The sequence below is a fragment of the Eptatretus burgeri genome, chromosome 12, assembly GCF_056783735.1.
Source record: "Eptatretus burgeri isolate ZD-2024b chromosome 12, Ebu_testis_v1, whole genome shotgun sequence".
Lineage (NCBI taxonomy): Eukaryota > Metazoa > Chordata > Myxini > Myxiniformes > Myxinidae > Eptatretus > Eptatretus burgeri.
Window position 1 is genome coordinate 100,627,830 of NC_140972.1, and position 24,972 is coordinate 100,652,801.

Genomic DNA, 24,972 nt, shown 5'->3' on the forward strand with positions numbered 1-24,972 from the left:
CCCCCCACGGGTTACGTGCATGAAGCAAAAAAAATACGTCCTGCTTATAATTCAAAACACCACACTACAGGAAAATGTGGGGCCAGGAATACAGGACTGAAAATGGTGGAGACTTGTAATACCCTCCCCCCACCTGGAGGTAGCACCAGTGTGACCACTCCTTGGCTTCTTTCACAAGATCTTGTCTATTCGTTCTTCACCTTGACATCTTGGTTTTCGATAGGTTTTCTTGGCTTATAGGTTTTCTATTTTCACTGCTTTTCCGAAACCTTGTGAATTCTTGGCTTTTTTCATTGGCTCACCTTGGCATTTATGAAAATAGTGTAGTAGATAGTAGAAAAATCGGGCAAATTATGATACAAGCATCAAATTTGGCATTTCTGTTCTGCAGGGCTTTCTGATCAAATCTGCCCGATTGGCCATTTGAAAATCCAAATTTTGAAAAATTTGAAAAAAAAAAAAAATTTTCAAAAAAATTTGAAGTCACAGCTGGCTGAAATTCTTGAAGCGCAAGTGAACATCCCAGACAGAGAACCAAGGGAAGATGCAGTCATCATTGATGGCTCAGCACTTATCAATGCCCTACCTCCACGCACTTCAAAGATATTTGATGACTATGCTAAGGAAGACATCATCCCAAAGGTGGAATCCGATGGTGCCAGTTATGAGAGGGTGGACGTCGTGTTTTATGTGTACAAGAAGTCAAGTCTGAAGTCCGAGGCAAGGTCGAAAAGGGGCGAAGAATCAGAAGAAGTGTGACAGGAACCAGTAAGACCCCAAGTAACTGGAGAAGCTTTCTTCGAGATGACAGCAACAAGACTGAGCTGTTTCACTTCCTTGCGGAAAAGATGTGTGAAGCACAGACGACAAGCACAGTCATTGTCACAAAAGGAGAAGATGCCATTAGCAACACAAGGAAGTCACTGGATGCTGTGTCTCCATGTTGTCATGAAGAAGCTGACACTGGAATATTTGTACACGCCAAGGATGCAACGACGGATGGAAGCAAGTCCATTATCATTAAGGCTAATGACACGGACGTACTAGTCAGTGCAATATCTGTACTGCCATCCTTACAGGAACTAGGTCTTGAGAACATGTGGATTGCCTTTGGCCAACGAGCCAAGGCGCGATGTATTCCAGTCCATGAGGTAGTTTCTGCAATAGGGCCTGAGAAAGCTGGAGGGATCCCATACTTCCATGCGTTCACTGGATGTGACGTCGTGTCTGCCTTCCGCGGTAAAGGGAAGAAAACTGCATGGCAGACTTGGAACGTCTTTGATGATGTTTCTGAAACATTCACCAATCTCGCCAGCATCCAACATTGATTCGTGATCTTGACTTTTTTAAAGTTTTTTTTTTTTTTTTCTTCAAATTTTTCAAAATTTGGATTTTCAAATGACCAATCAGGCAGATTTGATTAGAATCCCCTGGAGAAAAAATGTGCCAAATTTGATGCTTGTATCATCATTTGCACGATTCCTCTCAAAAATTGCTGTTATCTGCCCCACTAAAATGAGGAGTGATCACACTGGGTAGCACTTCATGATACACATCTACAGAGAGAATTTGCTCCTCCTCTACCCCCCCCCCCACACCAAGACCACCAGCAAATATAAAAACACCCCGACACATAAATTGGGGGTCATGCTGATCCTACGTTGCAAGTCTGGATGTAATCGGCACAGAACTGCAGGAGTAAACACGCGCACGCGCACGCGCACGCGCACACGCACACACACACACGTCCTTCAATTATGGTAAGGATTATATGTACACACAGACATGAATCGTGATTTCCATACATGGTCATGATTGTACATACACCTCAACCGTGATTGTACACTCACAATGCAACGCAACACAATAAACTGCATTGGAGTCATCAGAAGGAACTCGAATGGTAAATAGCAAAGATGGAGTCATCAGAAGGAACCTGGATAGGCTTCAACTGCTACTCCTCGAACCCACAAACCCATCCAGGTGTAGCCATGTGAGCCTTACACAAAACTTTAGCAGCAGAATGGGAGAAATTCGTAGATAAGAGATGGTTACGATTGTGGAGTGAGGTTGCCGAGAATATTGGCACTGGTGATGGTGCAGCATGCCTGGTGTTGGCTTAATGGTTAGGGTGGCGGGCTTGGGATTGTAAGGTCCTGAGTTCAAATCCCACTTGGCCGTTAAATTAATATCAGGTGGGGTTGACTCGGCCTGTCATCCTTCCGAGGTTGTCAAAATGAGTACCAGCTTCCTGGAATGATTGAGCCATTCGAGTATCCTGTGTCGGAATGCTAACCCATCCAGGATTGTGCCCAAGAGCCGAGGGAGACTGCTTCAGCAGCACCAACGCTCTGTACAAAGTATGGTCCCGGTGATGGATGGATGGATGGTGCAGCAGGAGCAAGCAGTGGTGAAGGTGCTGCAGGAACAGGCAGCGGTGATGGTGTAGTGGGAGCATGCAGCAGTAGTGGTGCAGCGGGAGCAGGCAGCGGTGATGGTGCAGTGGTAGCAGGCAGCGGTGATGGTGCAGCGGTAGCAGGCAGCGGTGATTGTGCAGTGGTAGCAGGCAGCGGTGAGGGTACAGGAAGTGGTGAGGTAGTGAGTTCTGTGGGTGCAGGTAGTGAAGGTAGTGGCAGAGGTGCAGCAATCAAAATTGGTAGACATGAGGTCTGGGAGACAGTTTTTGTGGTGATGAGATTAATAAATATGTAGATTCTTCATTCTGTAGGAAGGATTGCAGACATGGAGTTCTGTGTAGTTTTGAAGGAGCGGGAGTTAGGGACATTGAAGGATGTGTAAACGATGTTGTATTGGGTCACAGCAGGAAGAAGTTGGTTGTGGTACACCTTGGTGTTAATGATTCAGGGAAAGTTTACTCAGAGGTTTTGAAAAATAGATACAGGGTATTGGGGAGGTTGCTGAAAGCAAAGAGTTGTGAGGTCAGGTTTTCTGGGATCCTCCCAAGATTAGGAAGCAATATGGAAATTATGATCAGTGAGAGATGTCAACCAATGGCTGGAAGAATGGTGCAGGGAGGAAGGTTTTACATTTCGGAAGCAGTGATAATCATTTAGGGGACAAAGGGAGTGTTTCTGGAATGGTGGCCATATTTTAAATAGAAAGGGGGCAGCAAGGTTTGCAGTGGGAATTGAGGAAGGATTTCAGGCTTTTTTTTTTAGGTCAGTTGAGGGTGGGGACGCTATTAAGGAAGGAACGGATGATGTAATTGTGATTAGTAAGGCCAGGCAGGAAAATATAATTTCAGGAAGGGAAAAGTTTAACATATTCCATACCAATGTCAGAAGTTTAAATAATAAGATGGAAGAGCTTGAAGCCAAAGTAGATAGCAAGGAGTACGATATAGTTACAGTGAGTGAGACATGGTTTAAGGGGGAGAGTAACTGGAGGACAGGATTGGAAGGCTACAAGGTGTATCGTTGTGATAGGAAGGAGAGAATAGGAGCAGTAGCAATCTGGGTAAAGGACAGCATTGCATCAAGAGAAAGGGGTGACATTAAGGAAGGAATAACTGTTGACGATTCTGTATGGATAGAGATTAGAGATTGTAAAAACAGTATGATACTGGTAGGATGATTTTATAGGGCTCCGGGTGGGAAGGAAGAGGAGGAAGGAGGAGTACATGAAGAATTCAAAAGGGCACGTGGTAAAGGAAGAGTATTGATTATGGGGGATTTTAACTTGCCAGGGACAGATTGGGTCCAGGAACAGGGAAAGGGAAGAGCAGATGAGGATTTCCTAGATTTCGTCCAGGATTGCTTTTTAACCCAATTTGTGGATAAACTCACAAGGGGGAGTTCAGTGTTACACCTCCTTTTAAGTTATGATCTGAATATGGTGGAGGAGGTGCAGGTTGGGGAGTATTTAGGAGCAAGTGACCATAACATTGTGTTTGTAAAGATTCTGTTCAGGGTGAGAGGTCAGGATAGTAGGGTAAGGCTATTAGATTTCAGGAATGTAAACCTTGAGGGAATGAGGAGAGAGTTGGGTGATTGAGATTGGGAGACTTTAACAACAGGACAATCAGCATCAGAGAAATGGGAAACCTTGAAGGACCAAATGTGTAGAGTGCAGAGTAAGTACATTCCATTGAGGTGTTAAACTAGAATCAGAAAGAGACCAGGGTGGTAGAGCAGTGAGATAAGGAACGCTATTTAGGAGAATCAGAAGGTATTTATTAGGTTTAAAATAACAGGACTGGAGTTAGATAAGTCAGAGAAGAGTTGATAAGGCTCCGGGGCCAGATAATATGCAATCGAGAATATTGATGGAGGTGGCTGAGCAGATAAGCACGATGTTAATGGATATTTTCAATAGTTCTCTGGAGTCAGGACAGGTACCAGAGGATTAGAGAGTAGTAAGTGTATCACCATTATTTAAGAAAGGATCCAGAGAAGAATTGCGAAACTATAGACCTGTTCGTTCGACTTCAGTTGTGGGGAAGGTGTTGGAGACATTAATTAAGGACCAGATGAGGAACCATTTAAAAAAAATACAAACTAATTAAAGGTAGTCAGCATTGGTTTACCAAAGGATCATCATCATCATCATCATCATCATCATCATCATCATCATCATCATCATCATCATCATCATCATCATCATCATCATCATCATCATCATCATCATCATCATCATCATCATCATCATCATCATCATCATCATCATCATCATCATCATCATCCCATTGTTCCCACGCTGTGGGGTGGGACATTGTTTTCCCTTAATGGCCTTACTCCACTCGGCCCGATTCCTAACGTCCATGTTGGTGAGATCTGACAACCTGCGGTCGGCCGCCAGTGTCTCATCCCATGCCTTCTGTGGCCTGCCTCGTGGTCTCGGACCCTCTACCTCAAACCTCCACGCCTCTGTCAGCCAGTGGTCCTCCTCTCTTCTTATCACGTGTCCATACCATCTCAGTCTGCCATGCCTGATCTCGTCCTTTATCTTCTTCAGACCCATCAGCATCAGCTGTATACAAGTTCACTCCTTTTCTCACGCAGGGAGGTCCCGCACATCCATCGCACCATCCTCTTCTCTGCCTGCTCCAACCGTTGCGCACTTTCAGACTTTAGTGGCCAGGTCTCACTGCCGTAAATCATACATTAATGTACACATGCTGCGTACACTTTGTCTTTTATTTTTGGGGGTGGTACTCTCGAGGTCAGAAAAGGGGCCAGCTCACAAAACTTTTTCCAACCACTCCGGATGCTTGCTGTCACTGCGGCATCCGCTCCTCCCCCAGCGTCTATCCTGTCACCCAGATAGCAGAACCTACTCACAGCTTCGTATTTCTCACCATCCAACATGAGATGTTCCCATCGCCGACAGTGCTTCTTTGTGGTAAAACACCCTGGCACCCCTTGCACACAAACACTGCTCTCGCCACCTGCAGGCTCCCAGCAATCCCGCTGTATCGATGATGGACCCATTTCGTACATGTAGTGCACTGTACGGAATTTACACCCACGCCCTTGCGACAGACACCACACGGGTATTCCCCGGTTTCCTCTATCTCGCCCGCATCAATCGCCGACACAATCACCTTGGATTTTCCAGTGTTCACCTTCAGACCCTTTCTCTCCATGGCTGTATGCCACGCCCTCAACTTCACCATTAACTCCTGCTCACTCTCCACCATCAGTGCCAGGTCATCTGCGTAGAGCACCTCCCATGGCAGACCTTCCCTGCCTTCCCTGGACAAAACATCCATAACAATGATGAAGAGAAGTGGATTCAACACCGAACCCTGGTGAACTCCCACCTTAACTTTGCAACTTTCACTATCGCCTGATGCTGTCTGGACAAACGTCCTGGCATCCACAAACAGCACTATCACTGCCTGCACTAACCACTCCTCCACGCCTTCCTGAGAGCCCACCGAACAACCTCCCGAGGTACCCGGTTGAAAGCTTTCTCCAGGTTCACGAATGCGAAGTATAGCTCTTTCCTCTTCGATAAATGCTTCTCCTGGAGTTGACGCACAGTGAAAATGGTGTCTGTCGTTCCCTTTCCCAGCATGAAGCCAAACTGCATGTTGCCGATCACCACCTGCTGCCTCAGCCTCTTCTCCAGCACCCTCTCATATACCTTCACGGCATGTTCCAACAGTTTGATGGCCCGATATGACCCACAACCAAGTGGATCTCGCTTTCCCTTGAAAAGCGGAACCAATGCACTCAGAGACCAGTCTGATGGAATGCGGTCTTCATCAAGAATGCTGTTGCTCAAGGTGGTCATCCACTCTATGCCCAATTTTCCTGATGCGGCCGTCAACTCAACCACCACACCAGAAGGTCCTGCCGCCTTCCCTTGGCTGCACTGTTTCAGGGCTTCTTCAAACTCATTGGGCGAAAGCAAACACCTCAGGCCCTCTTTTACCTCACACTCGACATTTCCGTCCCAGATATTCTCAAAGTTCATGAGTCACTCCATGTGTCTCCTCCAGACCTCTTTCACCATAGTATCTTCGACGACAATGTTGCCACTCTCGTCCTTCATACAGGTTGGACCTGTGACGTCAACACAAGATCTCACCATCTGCCTCGCTATCTTAAAGAAGGTCTGCTCTCTCCTCCCTCTCGCTAGCTCCTCAATCAACTGCCTCCTCTTTGTTTCTTGCACCTCCCAGACTCTGCGGCGCAATGCCCGCTTCGCCAAGCTGTAGAGCTCGTGATCTCCCTCATCCCCAGTCTCCTTCTAGATTGCAAACCATGCCTTCTTCTCCTCCACGGCTTTCGCCACCTCATCGTTCCACCACAGGTCTCCTTGTACCTGCCCTTTCCCGCGTCCACCCACACACCTCCTACGCTACCTCAAACCACACCCTCTTCATCGCCAGCCACATCTCTGTGCCTTCCGCCTGCTGTACCCAATCTGTGGCCCTCACCATGATGTAATCAATCTGTGTTTTACTGTCACCTGACTCATACGTGATGAGGTGGCTGTCTGGTTTCCGGAAGAACATGTTTCCCACCATCATCCCCATGGCATCCCCAAACTCCAGGATTGCTTCCTCCTCTGGATTCCTCCTACCGAATCCCATGCCTCCATGCACACCACCATAGCCTTCAACTATCCTCCCAACATGACCGTTCAAGTCGCCACCCAGGATCACAACCTCATTGTCTGGGATTCTGGATACAATGATGTGCATGCTGTCCCAGAAAGCGTCTTTCTCCTCCTGTGGCCTCCCAGCCTGAGGAACACACACTGACAGGATGTTGACCAGCTTGCTCTCCATGACTAACTTAACAACCAGTGCTCGCTCGCTTTCTCTGTCCACATTTACCACGTGGTCTGTCCATTTCTCACTGACGAACACACTGACACCAGCAGTGCCATCCGGTCTGCCCTGCCAGTATAACTTGTATCTAGACTTCTGCCTGCCCATCCACCGAGCACCACCTACCTTCCACCTGGTCTCCTGCAAGCAGCAGATGTCCACGTTCCTCTCCCTCATCACCTCCACTACCTCACCTGACCTCCCCGACATACTACCGGTGTTCCACGTAGCTACACGAAAACTGTCCTCCGGACCTGAAGTGCTAACCTTATCATGCTGACCGTCACAATCGCCAGCATCAGGCTGTTCGCCGTCATCACGGTCGATAGTCCGGCCTCCTCTCCCACCAAACTTTGCGAGGGTCGGTGGAGTGACCCACGCCGTCCTTCGGGCTGGGCGGTGCCTACGTTTGCTGGTACTGCCATAGGAAATAATTTGGAGCAAAATTTTATGCCGGATGCCCTTCCTAATACAACCATAAGTGGCCTCTACCCAGCAACTGTAACGCCCGAAGCAGTTGAATCACTGAGGTGCAGCTCGTACTCCCCCTCCAGGTTGAACCGGTGGCTGGCTTTGATACCCGGCTCATACGCCCCCTCCAGGAAGAATCATTTCCTGACTTCAATTCCTAGATGCATGATCAGCCTGTGACTATGCTTTGACAGGTATTATATTTAATCCTGCTGGGTGTCTCGACACCCTCCCCATTGGGCAAGCCCAGTGGGGGGAACCTGTTGAGTCGCCAGCCACCCGATCATGAACTGGCAGTACTGGGTTACATGGTTACCAGTAGCAACAAAGAGTTGGCCAGACAAACAGGTAGTTCCTGTTTAACAAATCTTTTCGAGTTCTATGAAGCAGCAGTGTCTGATTGGGTGGATGAGGGAAAGGCAGTGGACAGAGTATATCGAGACTTTAAGAAGGTATTTGAGAAGGTACCACATCGGAGGTTGTTAGCCAAAGTGAGGGCTTGTGGAGTGGCTGGTCAGGTAGATAATTGGATTGCAAACTGGCTTCGTGATAGGAAGCAAAGAGTGGCTGTGAGTGGGAGGATGTCTTGCTGGGAGGATGTAAGTAGCGGGGCACCTCAGGGACCAGTACTCGGACCATTACTATTCATTATTTGCATCAACGATTTGGATAATGGGGTAAAGAGTAAGCTTTTCAAATGTGCAGATGACACAAAATTTGGAGGTGAGGTGGATAGTAGATGGGGTGGTGATCAAATACAGGAAAGTGTTGATACTTACATAGATTGGGCATAAGATTGGCAGATGGAATTTATCCTGAGCAAGTGTAAGGTGTTGGGGATGGGAAAGAACAATGAAAATAGAGATTACGGAATGTAAGGGGTAATTTTGGAGCGTGTCACACAGGAGAAGGATCTGGAGGTGGTAATAGATACGGGAGGTAAGAAGGCAGCACAGTGCCAGGTAGCTCCAGGTAAAGCAAATAGGGTTTTCGGCTGTATTCGGAGGGGGATCATTTATAAATCAATGGTGTTAACATTGTACAGGAATTTAGTGAGGGCCACATCGAGAATATTGTGTGCAGTTTTGGTCACCACAGCTCCGGATGGACATAGATGCCATCGAGAGGGTTCAGCGCAGGGCTACGGGATTGATTACAGGCCTAGCTCGACTTAGCTTTGAGGAGCGGCTGAAGGAGACAGGGCTGTTTACACTAGGGAGAAGGCGGTTATGAGGAGATATGATAGAGATGTTTAAGATAATGAAAGGTAGCGATAAAATAAGTACAGATGAATTATTCAACAGAGTAGACAGTGATAGAACCAGGGGCCATAGCCTGAGAGTAAAGAAGAGGAGAGTTAAGATGGTAGTAAGGAAAGGGGACTTTTACTCAGAGAGTAGTTGATGCATGGAATAGTCTCCCTGGAAAGGTAGTGGTAGCAGAAAGAGTTTATAAGTTTAAATTAGATTTAGATAGGTACCTGGAAGTTATGGATGTTGAGGGGTATGGGGATGTTGGCAGGACTTTTAGGTAGTTTGAGCATTGATCGGTCATTGTGTGCATGTGTACCGAGTGCTGTTGGTGGGGTTTTTGTCAAGGGGTGTTGTGTGCTTGATGTGTGTATTTGTTCCCAATACCATTTGCACTCACGCCTCCCCTGGAAAGGAAAAAATACCAAAAAAACTACATAAAACAGAATACACTGAAAAAAAAAAAACATTTTGCACTTTTCTTGTTTTGTTTTTTTTCTGTGTTGATAAATTGGTGTGGTGGTGTGGTGCAGGCATGATGGGCCGAATGGCCTCCACCTGCATCAAATTTCCTTGTGTAACTTGACGTGATTAGAGTCTGGGTGGTATGATACGTCTTCCACTTCTTAATGATGGATCTCTGGTCCTCAAAAGGATAATGAGTGACTGAAATCTTCTTATAACCCTCTCCTGAACGGTGATTCTCCACCACTTTACGTCTGACTTCTTTGGAAAGCTCTTTGATCTTCCTGTTTGCCTTGTTAGTTTTATTTATCTGTGTACAGCCTGTGGCTGCTTGGCTCCGTCATTTCCTGACCTCGGAAGGATGACAGGCAGAGTTAACCCTGACCTGGTGTTAATTCAACGGTCCAACAGGATGTTAAGCCAACACCAGGCCTGCCTTGTTGGTTGACCAAGTGAATTTCACCTTAAAACTCCGTAGATAAGTGGAGAGATTAATTTTTAATGTAAACCACTGATTCCATACAGGTGCAAACCTATTACATTTTTTTTGTAACCTTTCAAACAAATAATTTGCTCCTGAAGTGATTTAGGTTTAATTGGGCAAAGAGTTTGAATACTTATGAAACTGAGGATCAATCATCTGATTTTCTCTGTTAATCTAAATTATTCACTCTTTATCCTCATTTTTTGAGCTTTATCACTTTGGAGTAGTTTGTGAAGCCAATCTATATCAAGTTTGATGTGAAAGCATCATGGAATAAGCTCAGGTGGCATCAACATGTGAAAACCTTGGAGGAGGATGAACACTTTTGCAGGACACTGTGTAAGAGAGATATTTGTCTGCCTGTCTGTATGTCACCATTTTAGATCAGATGTGGCCAAAAAGATGTTTGGAATTTTTTTTTTTAATTGCCCCATAATGCCGCAGCCTTTGTATCTGTGTGAAAGGTAATAGTAAATGATCTCTGATCTCATTCGTTCGTGGAAGTGTTTTCGGCCCCACATAGAAATAGAAAGAAAAAAAAAACAACAAAATTTGATTTCTTCTGAATGCCAACAGGATTAGTACAGCACCGGGCAACGCCGGGTTCCCCGCTCGTGATTAATATACCGTACAGCATTTGCTTTCAATCTGTGGTGCTTGCTTTTAGGATCTTTTCTCCATTTCTGAAAAAAATTAAAACATTGTCAGCTATTTTCAAGATTGTCGCGTTTATAACTCGTTTTCTGACTCGTCAGAATTTTTATCGAAAATTTGTCTTTGTGTTATTACCTTTTATCTATTTCAGACCCTCAGATGTGGGACCACTGGCTGTGGCTGCGAATAACATCGTGACTTTGAATAAGGTAAAGCATTTCTTGGTGATGAGCTCTAACTCGTGCACGTGCTTACACGTTTTGCCTGCCGGTGCTGTGCTCTTCTTATCCCATGTTTTCTTAAATGCCGTGTTTGGCTGTTGATTGTATAGTTGTTCCCTTGAGCCTGTTTGTGTCAGTTGAACCCATCTTGTCCTCTGTTGTTTTGCTTGTCGATGAACAGTGTAAATTTTTATATATATATATATATATATATATATATATATATATATATATATATATATATATATATATATATATATATATCTATTAAATATATAATTTTAATATTTGTTAAATTAACCTTGCTTTCCTTTGTTGACTGAGCTTTTGTTCTGACGAAGTTTGTAAAAAACTGCATTTTTCCCTCTTGATGAGTAACCTCACTGTTTATATACATATCTTGAAATTATTTTGTCAGGATCAAAACATTTTTGATTCCAAAAAGAAAATCAAGCTGACTTGTTCAGAAGGTGTTGAAAACAAACTTTCCAAGAGGCAGCAACGAGCAGTGAATTTGAATCGTGCACTGCTGGCAATGCATACTCACCAGGTGGGTTGTTTTGGGTGGGCATTGTTTAAACATCTGCTGTGACTCAAACAACAATACGTTCCCTTCATGAAGTCTTGTTATTGGTGAGACAACTCGTACTTTGTTGTATGGATTTATTGAAGTATATGTCTGCATATGTATCGTCCATCGGTCAGACCAGATACTGTACCTTTACCACCTGAGGTGGCAAAACCGAAGTGTTGCGAATTCATTGGTGGGGTCAAGAGAAGAATAATCATATGCGAGAACAACTCCAAACTAGAAGGGCATCAGTAGAGCGCATACCTCTGCTACGTAATGCTTGATCCATGAGAACATATCAGGCCCAATGCATTTTTGAAATATCATGCCAATACAGTAGTGCATCCTTTTTTGGCCCGATCTCTCAATGGTGAAGAATCACTGAAAAATTTCTTGTCGTCAGATCCGGATCCGGATCTTCACCAAAATCTAATCAGTTCATCCGTTTCACGCACCCAACCTGTCCACAAAATTTCATCCGGATCCGTCCACAACTTTTTGAGACATCCTGTACACAAACAAACAGACAGAAAGGAGGTGAAAACATTACCTCCTTCACATTCGGTGGCGGAGGTAATAAATACCTTTTGCCTCTCCTTAATAGCATTCCTTATCTCACGACTCAACCCCCCCTGGCCTCTTTCTGAAGTGAAGGCTCGCTGGGCCGATTACTTTGAGCGGCTGTATCAGGCTGATCCTCCAGCTGACGAGTTGGATGTCAGGGGTGTTAGAAATCCCTGTTGCTGACCCTCCAATCAGCTGTGATCCATCTTCGTTTGTGGAAACACAGACAGTGGTGAACCGGTTGAAATCTGGTAAATCCCCTGGGATCTGTGGCATCCATGCTGAACTTCTCAATGCTGGTTGAAATGATGTACTCGTGTCGTTGCATGCAGTTCTGTGCTCTGCCTGGAACACAGGCATCATCCCAAGTGACTGGAAGAGGGGCCTTGTTGTCCCTCTCTGGAAAGGGAAGGGTGATCACCAGGACTGCAACAACTACCGAGGGGTGCCGCTGAACTCTGTGCTGGGCACGGTCTTTGCTTGGATAATTATTGATAGGGTTCACCACCATCTGCTTGAGCACCAGCGTCCAGAGCAGTCAGGCTTTACACCAAAGAGGTCAATGATTGACCGTATCCTTGCTCTTCGTGTCCTCACCGAACGCAGACGAGAGTTTCGGCAGGGGCTGCTTACAGCCTATGTTGATCTCTGTAAAGTGTTTGATTCAGTGAATCGGGATTCCCTCTGGAGGATTCTTTGTCTTCGTGGGGTGACGCCAAAAATGATCGATCTGATGTCTGAACTATACTCTGGTACTGAGAGTGCTGTGAGATGTGGTGGTACCATCTCCGACTTATATCTAGTTGTTACTGGAGTTTGTCAGGGGTGTGTACTGGCCCCCACACTTTTCAGCACTTGTATGGACTGGATTCTGGGGAGGATGCCGGAGAGATCATCAAGCTGCGGTGCATGGTTTGGAATGTCAAGATCTCTGACCTTGATTTCGCAGATGATGCAGTCATCTTTGCAGAGACATTATATATCCTTTTGGAGGCCCTCGAGGTGCTGAACGAGGAGTCAGAGCCGCTGGGATTACGGGTTTCTTGGGTCAAAACTAAGATCAAAGCTTTCAATGACACCTTTGATGCTGCTGTGCTGTCTGTGCCTGTTTCCGGTGAGAATGTTGAGGTCGTGGAGAGATTCACTTTCCTTGGCAGTGATATTCATGTCTCTGCTGGCTGTGAGCCAGAGGTCAATAGACATCAGCGTCAGGATGGGGAGTCATGGATTCACTGGATCATGGGGTGTGGCGCTGCCGGTACCTGTGCGGGAGGGCGAAAATCCGAGTATTCAGGTCCTTGGTGCTTCCAGTCTTGCTCTGTGGATGTGAGACTTGGACTCTAACCAGGGATTTGAGAGGGTGACTTAATTATTTTGGGACCTGGTCTCTTCGGAGAATCCTTGGCTATCACTGGTCAGACTTTTCGTCCAACGAGCGGTTGCTGGGAGACTCAAATGAGATTTCTTACCTGCATAGTCCGTGAGCGTCAGCTGCGGCTGTATGGACATGTGGCTCCTTTTCCTGACGCTGATCCTGCTCACCAGATTCTCTCAGCGAGAGTCTCATGAGTGGAGGAGGCCAATGGGCCGACCACGTTCTTCCTGCTTGCAGCAGGTTGATCAGCATCTCAAGGAGATGGTGATGGGCCAGGCATGTGCCTTGCGGATAGCCAGAAGGAGGCCCCTGGAGTACCAGTAGAAAGGGGTCGCAGCGACGCGCTGTTCTGGCACATGCACCCACGCCTGACCTGACCTGATTGTCCTATTGTTAGCATCTCCCAATCTACATCACCCATCTCTCTCCTCATACCCTCAAGGTTTATCTTCCTGAAATCTAATTACATTACTCTACTATCCTGAACTCCAACCCTTAACAGAATCTTCGCACACACAATGTTATGGTCACTTGCTCCTAAATGCTCACCGACATCAACCATATTGGGATCGTTACTTGAAAGGAAGTCTTTCACTGCACTCCCCCTCGTGGGCTTATCTCCAAACTGGGTTAAAAAGCGATCCTGGACTAAAACTATGAAATCCTCATCTGCTCTGCCCTTTCCCTGTTCCTGGACCCAATCTATCCCTGGCAAGTTAAAATCCCCCATAATCAATACTCTTCCCTTACCACATGCCCTTTTGAATTTTTCATGTACTCCTCCTTCCTCCTGTTCCTTCCCACCCGAGCCCAATAAAAGCATCCTACCAGTATCTTACTGTTTCTACAATCTCTAATCTCTACCCACACAGAATCCTCAACATTTATTCCTTCCTTAACGTCACCTCTTTCTCTTGATGCAATGCTGTCCTTTACCCAGATTGCTACTCCTCCTCCTATTCTCTCCTTCCTATCACACCGATACACCTTGTAGCCTTCTAATCCTGTCCTCCCGTTACTCTCCTCCTTAAACCATGTCTCACTCACTTCAATTATATCATACTCCTCACTATCTACTTTGGTTTCAAGCTCTTCCATCTTATTATTTAAACTTCTGACATTGGTATAGAATATATTTAACTTTTCCCTTCCTGAAATTATATTTTCCTGCCTGGCCTTACTAATCACAATTACTTCATACATTCCTTCCTTTATAGCTTCCCCACCCTCCACTGACCTAAAAAAAAGCCTGAATTCCTTTCTCAATTCCCACTGCAAACCTTTATTCCCCCTTTCTATTTAACATATGGCCACCATTCCGGAAACACTCACTTTGTCCCCGAAATGATTCCCACTGTTTCCTAAATGTAAAACCTTCCTCCCGACACCATTCTTCCAGCCATTGGTTGACATCTTTCATTCTGATCATAATTTCTGTATTGTTTCCTAATCTTGGGAGAATCCCAGAAAACCTGACCTCACAACCCTTTGCTTTCAGCCACTTTCAAAATATCCTGTATCTATTTTTCAAAACCTCTGAGTAAATTTTCCCTCCATCATTCGCTCCGATGTGTACCACAACCAACTTCTTCCTGCGGTGACCCGATACAATATCGTTTACCCTTCCTTCAATGTCCCTCACTCCTCCTCCTTCAAAACTACACAGAATTCTATGTCTATGATCCTTCCTGCAGAATGAAGAATCTACATATCGAATCGTCTCATCACCCACAAAACTGTCTCCCCATACCTCTTGTCTCCCAATCTTTATTGCTGCACCTCCACCACCACTACCTGCAGCTACTGCACCACCACCACTGCCTGCACCCGCTGCACCACCACCACTGCCTGCATCCGCTGCACTGCCACCACTGCCGACACGCACTGCACCGCCACCACATCTTTCTATGGTACCCAAAGCCATCTTCAATCATAGTTCACAAACTTCCTCTCCTGTCGCAGTCAAAGTGTGGCCCTTGATGGAGTTCTCTCATCCCTCTTCCTGTCCAGGCTGGAGTTCCTCAAAGTCACGTTCTGGGCCCTGTGATTTTTTCTGATTTTCATCAACGATCTCTCCAACTCTCTGGAAAATCCTCTTTTTCTCTTTGCTGATGACGCCACCCTCTGTCGTACCATCTGTCATCCCTCAGATTGGCAAGCAGCAGCCTCTCAACTCCCTGCAGATCTGGATAAAATCACAAGCTGGTCCGACGTGGTGAACAAGTCTTTCAATCCTGAGAAATCTCACACCCTCTCTATGTCTCTCCAAAGGGATCGTCTGGACCCCCCCCCCCCCACCCAATCTACTTTCTCAACAATCCAATTGAAAAAGTCCTTTCATTCCAGCTTTTTGGTGCTACTATCTGCCATGATCTTTCCTGGGAAGGCCCCATCTCCAAGCTGGCCTCCAAAGCCAGTCGCTGACTGGAAATCCTCCATCGTGCAAAGTCCTTCCTCGGCACACCTGAGCTCCTGACCACATACAAAGCTTTAGTCCTCAGCCTGATGGAGTACTGCTCTCCCTTCTGGGCTGGTGCTTCTGCCTTGCACCTTTCTCGGCTTCACGCTGTGGAAACCATGGCATTTCGGATCATTGGTATCTTCCACGATGATGCTAAGTCATTGGGTCTCTCACTCTCTCACCGCAGGCAGCTCAGTGGTCTTTCTGTCTTCTACGATGTCCTCTCTGGCTTCGCCCCCCTCCCCTCCTACTCTGTCTGCGACATGTCCTCCCCATATTTCCGCAGGGCGTTCAAGGTCCGCCAACATCCCCCTTCTGGTAACACTACCAAAATGAAGAATTACTGCTCAACCTCACGCTTTCATTCTTCTTTTTTCCTGCCTTTGGAACAAACTCCCACACTCTCTTCAATACCACTCTTGCCTCCAATTCTTCAAAACACCTTTTCATCACCATCTCTTATCTTCCTCCATCAAAAACCACAATCTTTTCCACCCCCTCTAATTCAAATTCCCTCCTTTCCTTCCTGAACGTCCCTGTCGTGTGAAGACCTGAAAGTTCCTGTGGTGTACATCTTCCTTACTGGTGTATTCCATAATTCTTGGCTCATGCCTGGATGGCTTTGAATAAGGCTCACTTGGCCGTGCCTGGATGGGTTTGAATAAGGTTCACTTGGCCGTGCCTGGATGGGTTTGAATAAGGTTCACTTGGCCGTGCCTGGATGGGTTTGAATAAGGCTCACTTGGCCGTGCCTGGATGGGTTTGAATAAGGCTCACTTGGCCGTGCCTGGATGGGTTTGAATAAGGTTCACTTGGCCGTGCCTGGATGGGTTTGAATATGGCTCACTTGGCCGTGCCTGGATGGGTTTGAATAAGGCTCACTTGGCCGTGCCTGGATGGGTTTGAATAAGGCTCACTTGGCCGTGCCTGGATGGGTTTGAATAAGGTTCACTTGGCCGTGCCTGGATGGCTTTGAATAAGGCTCACTTGGCCGTGCCTGGATGGGTTTGAATAAGGCTCACTTGGCCATGCCTGGATGGGCTTGAATAAGGCTCACTTGGCCGTGCCTGGATGGGTTTGAATAAGGCTCACTTGGCCGTGCCTGGATGGGTTTGAATAAGGCTCACTTGGCCGTGCCTGGATGGGTTTGAATAAGGTTCACTTGGCCGTGCCTGGATGGCTTTGAATAAGGCTCACTTGGCCGTGCCTGGATGGGTTTGAATAAGGCTCACTTGGCCGTGCCTGGATGGGTTTGAATAAGGCTCACTTGGCCGTGCCTGGATGGCTTTGAATAAGTCTCACTTGGCCGTGCCTGGATGGGTTTGAATAAGGCTCACTTGGCCGTGCCTGGATGGGTTTGAATACGGCTCACTTGGCCGTGCCTGGATGGCTTTGAATAAGTCTCACTTGGCCGTGCCTGGATGGCTTTGAATAAGGCTCACTTGGCCGTGCATGGATGGGTTTGAATAAGGCTCACTTGGCCGTGCCTGGATGGCTTTGAATAAGTTTCACTTGGCCATGCCTGGATGGGTTTGAATAAGGCTCACTTGGCCGTGCCTGGATGGTTTTGAATAAGGCTCACATGGCCGTGCCTGGATGGGCTTGAATAAGGCTCACTTGGCCGTGCCTGGATGGGTTTGAATCAGGCTCACTTGGCCGTGCCTGGATCGGTTTGAATAAGGCTCACTTGGCCGTGCCTGGATGGGTTTGAATAAGGCTCACTTGGCGTGCCTGGATGGGTTTGTTGAGGGAAGAGGAGTAGCAGCTGAATGCATGTCCTATCCAGGTTCCTCCTGATGACTTCATCTTTGTTTTTTGCTTGTTTGGGTTCCTTGTGATTACTCCAATGCAGGATTGTACCTATTTATTCTTACATTTGATTCGAATTGAATTGAATTAATTTTAATCCAATTCTGGATTACATTGAATAATAATAAAATAAAATCGTCATGGGTCAGGGTAAGGTGTTCGATAAAAGCGGGGTTGCATCAACGCAGGACGTCTTGGTACCCGATCATCACTGCCAGCAGTTATAAATTGTCAGTTATAGTTATGTCTCTTATTAATTATGTGGCACACAGAATACGCCACATAAAACCACACAAAACAAGTCCTGGTGAGTGTCTGTAATCTGTGATTGCTCTTTTTCTTGTTTACAATTGCTCTTATAAGGGGGGAAGGGGGGGGGGTGTAGACACTTATCCAACCAAGATATTGTAGTTTTGTATTTTAGATTAATTTTCTGAAATTTGTAGAATTTGTTTTTCACTTGGAAGTTGTGGGTTACAATATCTATATAAAGGTGGAAAAAGTCTGATTTAATGCCTTGTAGCCTGGAATGAAATTGCAACAAGAGATGAAAATTTTGAAAGGGGATGAAGACTTTCTATAGATGCTGTATATCTGTCAGGATTGTGATGTCCGTGAGAGGGTTTCCTCAAAAGGTGAATGTGTTCTCTGTGCGCCTTACAACTGTTTTCCCCTCTCCCTCCCCACCCCACACTCAAAAAAATGAAAACAAAAATAGAAAGATTATTTTAGAATTTCTCATCATACTATTTTATGTTATTTTGCAATGTATAAAACACCCTGGTGATGATGTGCTGGCCTCACTGTTATCATCCCAACTCTTCCACTTCCCACAACCCCTCCCCGAGTGTATTTAATTTGATAAACGGTTCCATTGACTTGATGGTGTTTCTGTAGTGCAGCCTTCATTGGTCGAATGGCCTCATCCTGCGTCCAAGTTCTTCGTGTATCCTTACTTATCCTTGCGTATCCTCAGTATAGTATTTTAAATGTTTACAGATTATAAAAGTATGCAAAAGATGAATTAATGATCTTGCAAAAAGACAGTTTAATGTTCCTTCAATAACCATGTCCGTTGCACACTGACATGTAAAACAATAGCTCGTTATGACGTCAGGTTAGCTTGCCACTCAAGCAAACATGGAGGTGAGTGTCCCATCATGATTAAATCTAGGCTCTAGCGATATATCGAGATACCAGTTATATCGGTATAATTTCTCATATCGATATACTGATATTAGAAATTTGAATATACTGGTTTACCAAAAAATTAGGTATGAAAAAAAAAAGAAAAATCAGTGCATCACCAAAAAAATTGAAGAGTTGTTTAGAATCCATAAATACATGATATGAATTCAGTATCAGAAAAAAACATAATTCCAACCTATTTAGTCGTAAAAGAAGCTGCAAACGATAACTTAGAATTTTCATACAATCTCATACCACACACCAAAATCGGTGTACGGGACTCCAGTAACGGCAATTCGTGTCTTAGTGTTTTGCGCTGCATGCATCTTGCACTCACCGCCATCATAACTGACAAATCACACACAGTATCCATACTTGCGGTATTTTACACACACAGCATGTCAACGTTAAATACATGGCGGCCTTACTAGTTGTCTCCGTGTTCTCATTGCAGGCATTAGCCACCACGCTGATTGGACCATATGCAGTCCCTCTCATGATATCCACCAATCAAAACTAAGAACAGAACGATGGCTCTGCCGGACAAAGAGCGTGCTTTGTAGCCTGATCCCACAGGCCGGTCCTGCGCAATCACGAGAGTGCTATTGTGTAGTGGTGATATTTGCTGAGCTCGCGAGCCGAGCACTCGCCTGCTACTTATGATTAATGGTCATCGACTATTGTCTTTAGAAATTACTCTGCAAGAATAAAGCAAGTGAAGGACAAAACTGAACCCATTTTATTAGCTTTCTTTATCAACCAAATTCTCGATCGTGCAAAAAAATTTCTTATAATTTGTAAAGATCGAGTGTATTATGTTTGCCTGAATTACCGTTTGTCAATGTCATGCATGACTAACAATGGTTGAGAACCTGTGATGAAAGCAGATGATATGAATATACTGGTATATTGAAACAGCAAAAACGGTATGAGCCCACCGACATATTAATATCGGAAAAAATCTCTACCGATGTGCATTAATATGAAATCCTAAAGGAAATGGAGGTAAGCGCACTAACCCCTGATCCTGTCCTGGGTTTGCTTCTCGGCCCAGCTTTAAACTGTTACGCTGGTGGTTCACATGTGGGGAATTTCATCAAGTGCACTGTCCTCCAGATCCTCGGATGGATGTTGAGCTTTCTCCCATCTGTTGGCATTAGTTGGTGGACTTTATAAATCCCATTGTGTAGCATTTGCAAAGACGAGCTGAGTTATCGCTGACACCTGAACCAATCACAAATTAGTGCATGGACTGCAGGTTGCAAATGGTCTTGTCTTCTTGGAGGTTCCTTGACATCAGTTTACATCATTTGCTATCTTGAGTATGTTTGCTGTTTGGGTTGCAGCATTTGCCCGAGAAACAAATTGACCAGGTGGTTTGCAGGTTTCATGTGAAGGCCTTCATTATTTATGAAAGGCAACCAGTTGTGTTCTGTCCAGTGGCTGTAAAATATAAGGCTGTTGAGATAAGAAGTGGAAGAATTGGTGAAAGTGCTCATTCTCCCTTGGAATCTTGTAATTTAAAGGTACTGACAGAATACACGATGCATGTTGTGCAGTCGGATCAATGCAAGCAACTTGTGCAGAACCTGCGGGAATCTTTCCCACAAGATCCCCTGCCTGTGCTGGTGCTTACTGCCCTCTACCACCATGAAAAGCAGCAGAATATGGCGCTGCAGGTCTTACAGGTAGATATGATTTTTTTTTTTTTTAAAGTGGACCAATGACAGCATCTCACCTTTTGTATGACCATGGTTAGTGTGCTGTCCATTGGGGTGAGCTGACTGTGAGTTGTTGTGCTGTTGAGGACACTCATTGAGGAAACATAAAACACATCAAGCAGACTTTTTTCTTTTCTTCTTTTTCAGGACTTTGGCAGTAAGAATGCAGACTCAGGTCTTGTGAAGCTGGCAGTTGCACAGCTGAACTTGGCACAAGGTGAAATCTAAAAGCAAAACAATTATTATTCATGGGTGAGCATACATATATGGGCTGGAAGGATAGCCGAGAGGAATGTGCATTTACCTACGCACTGTATGGCCGAGATTCAATCCTATCCCAGCTATTTACTCTTATACTGTTCCTGTTGTGTTTGAGATGCAGGGTTCCCTTTTAGCCAAAGAAAGCTGCACATATTAACCAAGAAAAGCTTCACAAGGAAAGCCCTGACTGTGCATAACTTTTACCTTGTGAAACCTTTCTTGGTTGCTCACGCAGCTTTGTTTGGCTGGGATAGCAGGGCAATAATTATAAAGCCCAAGCTGAAGTTGAGGATAATTGATGAGGACCTAATTGGTGTTCCCACCAATTATGGGTTTGAGACGTGATTTAGCCGATACATTTATATTTGTGTGTGTGTATGTGTATATATATATATATATATATATATATATATATATATATATATATATATATATATATATATATATATATATATATATATATATATATATATATATATATATATATAATATTGTGACGTCCACGGGACTTGAACAGTCCCGCCAATGTAGAATGAGACGAAACGATGGAGGCGGTTTATTTATTTATAACCCAAACATGGCGGTTCTAATCGCTCTACCGCAAACGGGACGAGGAAGGTGGCACGAGTCACTTTTTACTGAGTTGATGATGTTTATTTGTTTTTATTATTAACCAGAAATAACAAGACTCGGCAAGAAGAGGGATCCGGGGCGATTCGACGGGATGGTGTGGGATTGGGCGTGGGGAAAACACAGACAATTCCAATGAATATACAGATCTCAAACCCTCTAAGGTGCCAAGTACACACACACACACACACACACACACACACACACACACACACACACACACACACACACACACACACACACACACACACACACACACACACACACACACACACACACACACACACACACACACACAACGTAGCTACTTCTGGTGGTCAGGCTGGACCGTGGTGTGGACGCAACTGTCCCTGGATAAGCGTCGGACGAGCTGGCCTGGCTCTCGTCGGGGGGGGGGGGGCAGGAGAAACCGTGGTGCTGTCGACCTCCTGGTCCTGGCCCAAGTCCGCTCACAGCCGCCAGGGAACCAGTTCTGGCGCCAAATTGCGAGCAGGAGAGGGAGGCAGGTCCGCCCGCCGTTCGACCCCGTACTCCGAGTCAGCAGAACCCCAGAGCCAACCAAGGTGAGGCACGAGGCTCAGCAAGGCTCCAAGACATGATGAAGAACACGATCGAATCAGCACAACAACAAGTACGCTTCCCGCGCAACAGCCTCCACACCAAAAAAACACGATCTTTTTGTCCCGATCTTCTTCCTTTTCGACCCCGAACAGAACCTTTTTATCCTCCCGTCCTCGTCACTTCCAATCGAGCCGTTTTATTGGCCCATCGCCGTCGCCTTCCGCCAATCGTGATCACGGGGCGGAGCCATCCGCAGCCCTGTCCTGTGACGTCACGGCCAGCCTCCAGGGACTACTAAAAGGGGTTTACGCAGACACACTTACCCTATCCCGTGTCCCTATCTAATTACGTGACAATTATAATTTCCCCCTTGAAGAAATGAACATTTACTAGACAACTTATCACCACTGAATTGCTACTTATTACATCGAGATCCTGGTAAACTCGAACAGCATGGCATACCTAATTAAACATCCTAATTACCCTTTGAATGCATGCCCCCTCCCCCTCAAACGTAACACTGCCCCCTCCTCTGGTACCGCAGCTCCTGCAAGGTATATCACAGGCGCTACCGTACCAGCCTTAACACTTACTGACTCACACCTAATTAACCTAACGAAATAAAGTAGGAGGGGCAATGGGCAGCGAGTCGCAGCTAACTTACCTATCCTGCTTAATGTACTACCCCCTTATGGCCTTATCCTCGCCTAAACAATCATTCGTTTTTTTTTTTTGTTTTTTTTATCACATGATAGCACTGAGCGAAGTTGCACTCCATCTTCTGGATCATCGCTCTTGCCCAACACTCTTCCAGTGATCTGGGGAGGGGAAACAAAAGGTTACACAAAAACACAACACTTATACTTTACATTCCTACTCTAAGCCTTAACGACACTATTCACAGGATATTTACACTTGACCGCCTCCCCCAGTGGATGCTAATAGACCCAGCGTTACCTGGGGAGCCAATTTTCAAATTTGCTTGCCCCAAAATTATGCGGACATCATGCCCTTGCTGCACATGTCAAGTTGTGCGGGATCGAGTGGGACTCATACATCTTCACAACACTCACACCATGGTCATCATCACATTTCTAGGTCATGGTCCTCATTTTAATCATGCAGGCTGAATTCCGTCGTGGCCGTGGGGTGGGTTACCACAAGATGATGGGGGCATCTCAGGTGCAACCATGCCCACAGGTAAGCTTTAATCCAACCCGGACGTTTCTCCGCCCCGCTCCCTTTGATTCCCTCCCCCCTGGTAGCCATCAGCTCTAATCCCGTACAACACTCTGGAAGGGGTCTCACTGGCTCCTCTGGCCTTCCTGGGTCGCCAAGGTCCTACCCGCCTTGGTCGCCCAACCAGACCCTCTCCCAGTTGCCTCCAGACACTGTCACCATTAGCCACCAGGTGGTGAATCTCCTTGAAGGGGGTCGCAATTCACGCTCACCGTGAGCTTCAGCAATCCCTGTGGACAAGCACATCATCCCCACCCACAAAACCCACATGACTCCCCCACCCCATCGGCCTTACATGTGACACCTGCATTTCTAACACTTCGCCAACCATGACGTTCCCTGTTACCACACCATGTCCAATAAAAAATCAATGTGTGCATCATACATTTCACTTCTTAACTTAAAACAACTCACACAGCACTTCTCACCCGATCCACGCACCAGCCATTGGACAGCCACTTGTGCCCGCTTTGTTACCAATTACCCACTGTCCCGATTGTCACTCTAAAACCCAGCAGAACTTACAAACACATGCCAATTTTCCCACAATTCACTATTTTTCACCAAAGGAGGCACTTTGCCACAATGTCAGCAGCCGAGCATGGCCCTATATGCTCAGCCCGATCTAGTCTCCCCGACCCCCGACAGTGATCTCCGGACCCGACCTATGAAAGGGCATCTCGGATAGACCTGGCGGTTCAGCAGGATGATTCACCCTCTCCGAGTCTAAAAGTCTATTGGAGGGTCCCTCCATCGCCGGGTACCGGCAATATCGTTGCACGTGTCCTCTTCGCCCGCACCGGAAACAACTCCCCATAAAAGGCCCCCGTGAGTATCGGTGAAATGTCTCTTCCGGTTCCGGACCCCCTCGGCCATAATTGAATTGCTCTATTGGCTGGGCTGGACCCCGCCGCTTTGGCGCACTAACTACCGGATTACCCTTTATCAAACTGGACAGTTTCTGGCAAATTTCCTGAAACATTTGGGTAATGCCAATTTCTCCCAGCCCCCCTCCCTGATCCTGGATCTCCGCCTGTCGGATCGTCACCGATGGCCTCTCTGGAACCCGACCCGGCCGACTCCACGAGGCCAGCCTGGCCGCGCACTCGGCCGCTCGGTGAACGGTGGGTGGATCCTGTAACTCCACTAGCGCTCGGACCTCAGGGTCAGGAAGAGCAGCTAAAAATTTCTCTAGTGCCAGTTTGTCCCATGCCTCCACTGTAAGGTCCCGATACGCGATCCTGACTGATTGGTAAATGTCCTGTGCCAGCTCCTGCACTGTCTCACCCGGCTTTAATCTGCGGTGCTGGAGCTGGGCCCGCACCAAATCACAGTTTGCCGCGAACCCAAACCGACGGCTCAACGCCTCGCAAATGTGGGAGCTGGTCAACATCCCCTCCGCAATCACGTTTAACACATCTGCGGCTGGTCCCCACAACGTTGCCACCAAATTCCCTGTACGTTCCTGCTCATTCCACCCGTTTAGTCGGGAAATGCACTCAAATTGCGTCAGAAAAGCTTCAACGCTCCCTGACCCGTCGAAATTTACCAGGGGGATCACTTTTATGGTGGCCCGCTTCTCAGTTTCTCCCTTGTCCGAATCCAGCCCAGGGATCAAACACCCTTGTGGCTGCGTATCCAATTTCGGAGCCCACTGTGGCCAAAAATGTTTTGTGGCGAGGGTCTCATGGGTCAATTTTGCCTCCTGTTCCAAACGTTGAATGGACCGATTCACCTCTTCCCG

General features: G+C 46.3%; 1 protein-coding gene across 2 annotated transcripts in view; it reads left to right on the forward strand.

Annotated features, from left to right (window-relative positions):
* Window positions 1-24,972, forward strand: part of SRP72 (signal recognition particle 72) — a 146,918-nt gene that overhangs the window by 33,450 nt on the left and 88,496 nt on the right. The window contains exons 8-11 of one of the 2 annotated variants that reach the window (XM_085849092.1): window positions 10,779-10,836; window positions 11,267-11,398; window positions 20,343-20,504; window positions 20,685-20,754. In XM_085849092.1, the coding sequence (XP_085705218.1) occupies window positions 10,779-10,836; window positions 11,267-11,398; window positions 20,343-20,504; window positions 20,685-20,754 (422 nt within the window). The remainder of the gene's footprint in view (window positions 1-10,778; window positions 10,837-11,266; window positions 11,399-20,342; window positions 20,505-20,684; window positions 20,755-24,972) is intronic. The other variant, XM_085849093.1, reaches the window with a different exon arrangement.